This window comes from Canis aureus, chromosome 18, assembly GCF_053574225.1.
Source record: "Canis aureus isolate CA01 chromosome 18, VMU_Caureus_v.1.0, whole genome shotgun sequence".
Taxonomy (NCBI): Eukaryota; Metazoa; Chordata; class Mammalia; order Carnivora; family Canidae; genus Canis; species Canis aureus.
Genome location: NC_135628.1, coordinates 59,338,412 through 59,348,529, shown reverse-complemented (window position 1 = coordinate 59,348,529; position 10,118 = coordinate 59,338,412). Strand labels below are relative to the sequence as shown.

Sequence of the window (10,118 nt, the reverse complement as noted above, 5' to 3'; positions counted from 1 at the left end):
CTATGCATGGTAAAAGCAAGCACAGACATGAATAAACTGAATATTTTACTCCTTGTCCATTATGTTGATATCAGGTAGCACAAATATATGTTTATAAAGTATTTTAAATTCATCAAGAAATTGTATTCTTTATATCAATTAAGCAAACTAAATCTGAGGAGTGTTTATATTGAAAATGAAAAAAATGAAAATAACATTATGTCCAAGCTAAAAAGACTGCAAGTCACAGATGAAGGATGTGGTATAGTTTTTAACATTTTCACACAAATTCTTTTCATGAAAAATGTAATTGAATAGAGCATTGTAAATGATGAAACTGTCATCTTTTTCTTCATTTGCAGTGTCACTCTTTTATGAAATCATGAACATCTGGAACACCACCTCAGATTTCATTCTCCTGGGACTCTTTCACCACACAGAAGCCCACCTTTTTCTCTTTTCAATGGTTCTGACAATTGCTTTCGGCTCCCTCATGGGCAATGCCCTCATGATTCTCCTGATTCACCAGGATGTCCGGCTCCACACACCCATGTACTTCCTACTGAGTCAACTCTCCCTCATGGACATGATGCTGATCTCCACCATTGTGCCCAAAATGGCAGCTGACTACTTGAGTGGCAAGAAGTCCATCTCCCCTGCTGGCTGTGGGCTTCAGATCTTCTTCTTCATCACTTTGGAAGGGAGCGAGTGCTTCCTCTTAGCATCCATGTCCTATGACCGCTATGTGGCTGTTTGCCACCCACTGAGGTACCCCATTCTCATGAGCTGGCAATTATGCCTGAGAATGACCGTGGGGTCCTGGTCCCTGGGGGCAGCTGATGGGCTCATGCAGGCTGCTGCCACCCTGAGTTTTCCATTCTGTGGTGCACATGAGATCAATCATTTCTTCTGTGAGGCCCCCACTCTGGTGCGTTTGGCTTGTGCTGACACGTTTGTTTTTGAGTATGTCATGTATATCTGCTGTGTATTAATGCTGCTGGTTCCGTTTTCTCTCATCCTGATTTCCTATAGTCTCATCCTTGCTGCAGTTCTCCAGATGCATTCTAGAGAAGCCCGCAAGAAAGCTTTTGCCACCTGCTCCTCACATCTCTCTGTGGTGGGACTCTTTTATGGAGCTGCTATTTTTATCTACATGAGACCCAAATCCTATAGGTCAGCTAACCATGATAAAATAGTGTCAGTGTTCTATACGATCTTCACTCCTTTATTGAACCCCATCATCTATAGTATGAGGAACAGTGAAGTCAAGGGAGCCTTGAGAAAGTGTATGGGTCAATGTGCTGCCTTACATCATAAATAAGATTATATTGATTTGTCCCAAATTTCAAAACCAAACAAAAGGAATTATGTGAAATAACCTAGGTAATAGTTGTATATGTATTATATCTATTTGTTACTATTTTACTTTGAAATGCAGTCACAACTATGTATTTTGGGTCTTTTTTATGAATAATAATTATTTTATAATATCTTAAAAATTTTTAGCCTTTTTTTCTTTTTCAAGTTTTTAATTTAATATACAATGAAATATTGATTTCTAGTATAGAATTTAGCAATTCAACACTTAAATACAACACCGTGTTCTCCACAAATGCCCTCCTTAATCCCCTATTTCCTATTTAACCAATTCCCTCACACATCCCCTCTGGAAACTATCCTTTAATAAGTGAAAATACAGTTGCTCAATTACATCCTTTATGTAATTATTATAATTATAATTTAGGTAATTGAAGCAACTATATCCTATAAAGAATAAATATCTAGAGTACATAAATAACTCAAAACTCAAAACAAACATATAAAAATATTAGTTAAGTTTTAAATACACAGTTCTCCAGAGAATATACATAAATACTTGATAAGTACATAAAAGATAGTCTATCACTACTCATTAGGGAAATGTAAATAAAAACCACAATGAAACATCTTTTTCACCCATTATGAAATATATTATTAAACAATAAATAATAAAAATGTGGAGAAAATGTAATCTGGTTCATTAATTTTTTTTTTTACCTCTTAGCACACCCTCAATGGGAATGCAAAATGGTGAGGTGCTGAAAAAACATGACAATTTTCTGAAAGCTTAACATTGAATTATCATATAATTTGGTAATTATGCTTCAAAAGATATACAAAAAAATAATTGAAAATAAGAATTTGAGACAATATCTGTGCACAAATGTTTATAGCAGCATAATTCACAGTGCTAAAGGTTTTTTAGAAAATGCCGATAGGAATGCAGAAATGAAAATAAGAATACACAATGTATTATTATTTGCACTTAAAATGAATGAAATTCTGATACATCCTACAATGCAGATGAATCTTGAGAAAATTTGTCTAAGTGAAATTAAGCCAAACAAAGAAGAAGAGTATTGTATGGTTCCACTTTTTTTTTAAAGATTATATTTATTCATTCATGATAGACACACACACACACACACACACAGAGAGAGAGAGAGAGAGAGAGAGAGGCAGAGGGAGAAGCAGGCTCCATACAGGGAGCCTGACATGAGACTTGATCCTGGTCTCCAGGTTCACGCCCTGGGCCAAAGGCAGGTGCCAAACCGCTGAGCCACCCAGGGATCCCCACAACTAGCTTCGTTCTTAATGGAGTTAGAACCTAGCACGTTTCTAGGTGAGGAGGTTCCATTAAAGCACTGTACTGTACTTGGAGACACAAAGCCTTCCAGGCCTGCAACTTGCTGCTTGCCTCTCACACAGCTTCTGACAATCATTTAAGATCAGATGTTAGCAACTATATCCACAGGCAGTGTGAAAGTTCCAGGGACAGCATATGTGTTCGCCTCTCTGAAGGAGTCTGTCTTGTAGCCAGCATACAAGGATATTTGCTCCTATGGAGTTACAAGAAAACACCATTCTACTGTAGGAATTTCCATTGCAAAAGGTGTATTGAACTCGGAGACACAAGCCTTCCATGCCTGCAGCTTGCCATTTTCATGACATACTTACTTCTGAGAGTTGAGCTTATTGCAGGACCCTCTTGCGTCCTGATTGCCTGTAGACTTGGCTTCCAACATCTCTATGTTAGATGCTGGCAGAAGTTGTGTGAAAAGCATGTGGAAGTTGCAGGCCCAGAAGTCCGGTGTATCCAATTCAATACAGAGATTTCCCAGTAACATGCTCAGTTAGAATGGAGCTAGGTTCTGACTCGCACAAATGAGAAGCTAGCTGAAATTTGGCTTTAAGGCATACTTACTTCTGAGAGTTGAGCCTAGGTGCGGTCCCTCACAGTTCCACACTGCCTGGGGATTTAGTTTCCAGCATCCTCATTTACATGCCTGAGAGAAAAAAAAATAGATGCCTGAGAGAAGAGCATGAGAGGCAAATGGCAAGCTGCAGGCCTGGAAGGCTTGTGTCTCTGAGTTTAATACAGCTTTTGCCTAGGAAAATCCTACTGCACAATGGTTCCACTTTTATGAGGTACTTGGAATAGGCAAATTATCGAGACAGAAATAATTGTTAGTAGGACTGTAGAGTGGGGGAATGGGAAATTATTATTTATAAAATGAGAAGCTTCAATTTGGAATGCTGAAAATATTCTAGAGATGGATAGCAATGATGAGTGAACAAAAATATGAATACACTTATGTCACTGAATTTCACAAAGATAGTTAAAATTATGAAATTTGTAATATATATTTTAGAATAAATTAGAAAACAACCCTTTATTTTTTTCATTGGTCTTTAGATAATTTTATTTCTTAACTTGTATTTTTCCATTGCTCCCTATTCTTCATTGAGTTTCTTTTTTTTAATAATAAATTTATTTTTTATTGGTGTTCAATTTGCCAACATACAGAATAACACCCAGTGCTCATCCCGTCAAGTGCCCCCCTCAGTGCGTGACACCCATTCAGCCCCACCCCCCTCCCTCCTCCCCTTCCACCACCCCTAGTTCGTTTCCCAGAGTTAGGAGTCTTCATGTTCTGTCTCCCTTTCTGATATTTCCTACCCATTTCTTCTCCCTTCCCTTCTATTCCCTTTCACTATTATTTATATAGTTCCATCCACGTTCCATCCCAGTTCCATCCACGTTGAAGCAAAATGGTGGGTATTTGTCGTTTCTAATGGCTGAGGAATATTCCATTGTATACATAAACCACATCTTCTTTATCCATTCATCTTTCGATGGACACCGAAGCTCCTTGCACAGTTTGGCTATTGCGGACATTGCTGCTAGAAATATCAGGTGCAGGTGTCCCGGCATTTCAGTGCATCTGCATCTTTGGGGTAAATCCCCAACAGTGCAATTGCTGGGTCCTAGGGCAGGTCTATTTTTAATTCTTTGAGGAACCTCCACACCGTTTTCCAGAATGGCTGCACCAGTTCACATTCCCACCAACAGTGTAAGAGGGTTCCCTTTTCTCCGCATCCTCTCCAACATTTGTGGTTTCCTGCCTTGTTAATTTTCCCCATTCTCACTGGTGTGAGGTGGTATCTCATCGTGGTTTTGATTTGTATTTCCCTGATGGCCAGTGATGCAGAGCATTTTCTCATGTGTGTGTTGGCCATATCTATGTCTTCCTCTGTGAGATTTCTGTTCATGTGTTTTGCCCATTTCATGATTGGATTGTTTGTTTCTTTGCTGTTGAGTTTAATAAGTTCTTTATAGATCTTGGAAACTAGCCCTTTATCTGATACGTCATTTGCAAATATCTTCTCCCATTCTCTAGGTTGTCTTTTAGTTTTGTTGACCGTATCCTTTGCCGTGCAAAAGCTTGAACCCTTTAAACTAGACTAATGGTATCCCTTCCCAAGAGAAATATATCACTGATGCAAATACTGGAGACCCTAGGAAATCTAAGAACATTTAAGGAGTGATCTGCAGTAAAGAATACATTATTGAATATTATCTAAATAGTAGTCCATCAAATAAAGTAATACTATCATTTTGTTATCTATTTTAAAATGTAAAACATGTTTTATAACTTAAGGTAATTTCTAACTTAATGAGAATAATTCAAAAATAAATATCTACAGTAAATTACAGATGATACCCAAAATGTGGCATTTTAAGAATTTTTGCATGTGTGTTTATATAAAATTTATCACATTCCATTATAATGTATCTAATTTTAGAGCCAATTTTCTACAAACTGCCAAATAAATTATTATGCTTACACATTATTCTTATGCAATTACTGAATAACAATATAATAAATTTATGACTCCATAAAACTTTAGAGACATAATAACTTTGGAAGGATCTGAATAAATGTATTTGTTTCTCCACTGAATTGACCCTTAACACATCTTTGAATATATGTAAATAAATTATAAAAAAAACCCTTCCAATCTTGGCCTGAGGCCACCTTGAATTATTAGTGTCTTAAACTACATTATTCAAGTCTCAGTGGGCTTTCCCAAGTGAACACACACACACAGAAGGATTCTTGTTTTTAATCTCTAGGTAAAGAATTGAAATTATGGTTGCAGCTGAGTCCTTCTGAATTATATAAGATGTCAAATGAAGGGATAAGAGATTAATATATTTGTTTGAAAAGTATTCAAATGAGTCTGTTCAGAAAAACGACTTTGTTCATATGATGACTGCAGGACCACTGTCAGCTATTCAATCCAGTGATGTTGTTAAATTAGGAGACAATAAAGAGTAGATTTTATAATTGTATTTTATTTAAATTGTTACAAGAGATATGACTCCTCTACAAGTGCCTAAAGAATTTGATTAGAGGGCAGCCCAGGTGGCTCAGTGGTTTAGCCCCGCCTTCAGCCCAGGGCGAGATCCTAGAGACCCAGGATGGAGTCCCACGTAGGGCTCCCTACTTGGAGCCTGCTTCTCCCTCTGCCTGTGCCTGTGTCTCTGCCTCTCTCTCTGTGTATCTCATGAATAAATAAATAAAATCTTTAAAAAAGAATTTGATTAGAATTAATTAAGAACTGCTGTTTTGAAACTATTAAAATAAGCAATTGATACATTAACGTACCTCATGGGACGCCTGGGTTTCTCAGTGGTTAGCGTCTGCCTTCTGCTCCATCCTGGAGTCCTGAGATGGAGTCTCACATGGACTCCCCGCAGGGAGCCTGATTCTTCCTCTGCCCGTGTCTCTGCCTCTCTCTGTGTGTCTCTCATGAATAAATAAATAAAATCTTAAAACAAAAAACAAAACATTAAGGTATCTCACAACCAGGGGGTTTCAAAAAGAAAATTTCATTTAGTGGAAATGGGCTTAAAATTGCATGCACGTGCCTGCGTGTGTGTACAATTAAAAAGGAATCAATTTCTTAAATACATGTATACTTTAAAAAATGAACATTTCTTTAAACCTAAAGCATAAATCATTATACAAATCTGGAAAGAATTGGTGTTTCTCCTAAAAATCTGTTGCAAATTAGCAGTGATATACTAAAATTGATAATAGAATCAATGTCTGATATTATTATGAACCTCTTTCCTGTATTTATGCTGAACAATATTTATGTCTATACTAAATGATGCCATGTTTGTGAAAACATAGTCAATTTAAAAATGAAAATAATTTTCTGTCACAAATCATATACTGAATGTTTATATGAATACAAAAGAAACTTTAAATATGAGAAAAATTTATTTGTCCCATAACTGAACAAGCATATTTTGAGAAACAATTGTATATGAAATATAAATCGTATTTATTAGGAAGGAAAGATGTCCTGTGCCCAGAGCCTGTGATGAATATTCTAGAGATGGGAAAATTTGTAGCTAAGTGGAGAATGTTTTAGTACGGTGTGTGTAACATGAATTACACTTTCCCAAAGTACAGCTATTTTCATACAAGCATATGATGTGCTCTTATAAATGTTGATTCCATTGCATTAATCCTCTGGCAGTTCAGATTGCTACACGGATTAAAATCATCATGTTAAGGTGATAAATTTAAGAAATTAGTAACTTATTCCATATAAAGGTTGGTCAAGACTAGAGTTAAAATATAAATAATAAATATATTTTTTATTGGTGTTCAATTTACCAACAAACAGAAAACACCCAGTGCCATCCCGGCAAGTGCCCCCCTCAGTGCCCATCACCCATTCACCCCCAACCCCCGCCCTCCTCCCCTTCCATCACCCCTAGTTCGTTTCCCAGAGTTGGGAGTCTTTATGTTTTTTTTTTAATAAAATAATTTTTATTGGTGTTCAATTTACCAACATACAGAATAACACCCAGTGCTCATCCCGAGAAGTGCCCCCTTCAGTGCCCGTCACCCACTCACCCCCACCCCCCGCCCTCCTCAGCTTCCACCATCCCTAGTTCGTTTCCCAGAGTTGGGAGTCTTCATTTTCTGTCTCCCTTTCTGATATTACCCACACATTTCTTCTCCCTTCCCTTATATTCCCTTTATTATTATTTATATTCCCCAAATGAATGAGAACATACATTGTTTGTCCTCCGATTGACTTATTTCACTCAGCATAGTACCCTCCAGTTCCATCCATGTTGAAGCAAATGGTGGGTATTTGTCGTTTCTAATGACTGAGTAATATCCCATTGAATACATAAACCACATCTTCTTTATCCATTCATCTTTCAATGGACACCGAGGCTCCTTCCACTGTTTGGCTATTGTGGACATTGCTGCTAGAAACATCGGGGTGCAGGTGTCCCGGCGTTTCACTGTATCTGTATCTTTGGGGTAAATCCCCAACAGTGCAATTGCTGGGTCCTAGGGCAGGTCTATTTTTAACTCTTTGAGGAACCTCCACACAGTTTTCCAGAGTGGCTGCACCAGTTCACATTCCCAAAACAGTGTAAGAGGGTTCCTTTTCTCCGCATCCTCTCCAAAATTTGTTGCTTCCTGCCTTGTTAATTTTCCCCGTTCTCACTGGTGTGAGGTGGTATCTCATTGTGGTTTTGATTTGTATTTCCCTGATGGCATGTGATGCAGAGCACTTTCTCATGTGCATGTTGGCCATGTCTATGTCTTCCTCTGTGAGATTTCTCTTCATGTCTTTTGCCTGATTCATGATTGGATTGTTTATTTCTTTGGTGTTGAGTTTAAGAAGTTCTTTATAGATCTTGGAAACTAGCTCTTTATCTGATACGTCATTTGCAAATATCTTCTCCCATTCTGTAGGTTGTCTTTCAGTTTTGTTGACTGTATCCTTTGCTGTGCAAAAACTTCTTATCTTGAAAAAGTCCCAATAGTTCATTTTTGCTTTTGTTTCTTTTGCCTTCGTGGATGTATCTTGCAAGAAGTTACTGTGGCCGAGTTCAAAAAGGGTGTTGCCTGTGTTCTCCTCAGGATTTTGATGGAATCTTATCTCACATTTAGATCTTTCATCCATTTTGAGTTTATCTTTGTGTATGGTGCAAGAGAGTGGTCTAGTTTCATTCTTCTGCATGTGGATGTCCAATTTTCCCAGCACCATTTATTGAAGAGACTGTCTTTCTTCCAATGGATAGTCTTTCCTCCTTTATCGAATATAGGTTGCCCATAAAGTTCAGGGTCTACTTCTGGGTTCTCTATTCTGTTCCATTGATCTATGTGTCTGTATTTGTGCCAGTACCACACTGTCTTGATGACCACAGCTTTGTAGTACAACCTGAAATCTGGCATTGTGATGCCCCCAGATATGGTTTTCTTTTTTAAAATTCCCCTGGCTGTTCGGGGTCTTTTCTGATTCCACGCAAATCTTAAAATAATTTGTTCTAACTCTCTGAAGAAAGTCCATGGTATTTTGATAGGGATTGCATTAAACGTGTATATTGCCCTGGGTAACATTGACATTTTCAGACTATTAATTCTGCCAATCCATGAGCATGGAATATTTTTCCATCTCTTTGTGTCTTCCTCAATTTCTTTCAGAAGTGTTTTATAGTTTTGAGGGTATAGATAATTTACATCTTTGGTTAGGTTTATTCCTAGGTATCTTATGCTTTTGGGTGCAATGGTAAATGGGATTGACCTTAATTCCTCTTTCTTCAGTCTCATTGTTAGTGTATAGAAATGCCACTGATTTCTGGGCATTGATTTTGTTTCCTGCCATGCTACTGAATTGCTGTATGAGTTCTAGCAATCTTGGGGTGGAGTATTTTGGGTTTTCTATGTAGAGTATCGTGTCATCGACAAAGAGGGAGAGTTTGACTTCTTCTTTGCCAATTTGAATGTCTTTAATGTCTTTTTGTTGTCTGATTGCTGAGGCTAGGACTTCCAGTACGATGTTGAATAGCAGTGGTGAGAGTGGACATCCCTGTCTTGTTCCTGATATTAGGGGAAAGTCTCCCAGTGCTTCCCCATTGAGAATGGTATTTGCTGTGGGCTTTAGGTAGATGGCTTTAAAGATCTTGAGGAATGTTCCCTCTATCCCTACACCCTGAATAGTTTTGATCAGGGACGGATGCTGTATTTTGTCAAATGCTTTCTCTGCATCCAATGAGAGGATCATATGGTTCTTTGTTTTTCTCTTGCTGATATGATGAATCACATTGATTGTTTTACGGGTGTTGAACCAGCCTTGTGTCCCGGGGATAAATCCTACTTGGTCGTGGTGAATAATTTTCTTAATGTGCTGTTGTATCCTCTTGGATAGTATCTTGTTGAGAATCTTTGCATCCATGTTCATCAGGGATATTGGTCTATAATTCTCCTTTTTGGTGGGGTCTTTGTCTGGTTTTGGAATTAAGGTGATAGAAATTCATAGAACGAATTTGGAAGTACTCCAACTCTTTCTATCTTTCCAAACAGCTTTAGTAGAATAGGTATGATTTCTTCTTTAAACCTTTGATAGAATTCCCCTGGAAGCCATCTAGCCCTGGACTCTTGAGTCTTGGGAGGTTTTTGATGACTGCTTCCATTTCCTCCCTGGTTATTGGCCTGTTCAGGTTGTCTATTTCTTCCTGTTCCAGTTTTGGTAGTTTGTGGCTTTCCAGGAATGTGTCCATCTTCTAGATTGCCTAATTTATTGGCGTATAGCTGCTCATAATGTGTTTTAAAAGTCGTTTGTATTTCCTTGGTGTTGGTAGTGATCTCTCCTTTCTCATTCATGATTTCATTAATTTGAGTCTTTTCTCTCTTCTTTTTAATAAGGCTGGCTAATGGTTTATCTATCTTATTAATTCTTTCAAAGAACGAACTCCTGGTTCTGTTGATCTG

At 37.8% G+C, this 10,118-nt stretch overlaps 1 protein-coding gene across 1 annotated transcript; it reads left to right on the top strand.

The window, feature by feature from the left end:
- The first annotated feature begins 307 nt into the window (after positions 1-307).
- On the top strand, positions 308-1,300 carry LOC144288413 (olfactory receptor 2T8-like). The gene has a single exon (XM_077855916.1). The coding sequence runs from the start codon at positions 308-310 to the stop codon at positions 1,298-1,300; it is 993 nt and encodes a 330-aa protein (XP_077712042.1).
- Positions 1,301-10,118: the final 8,818 nt, after the last annotated feature.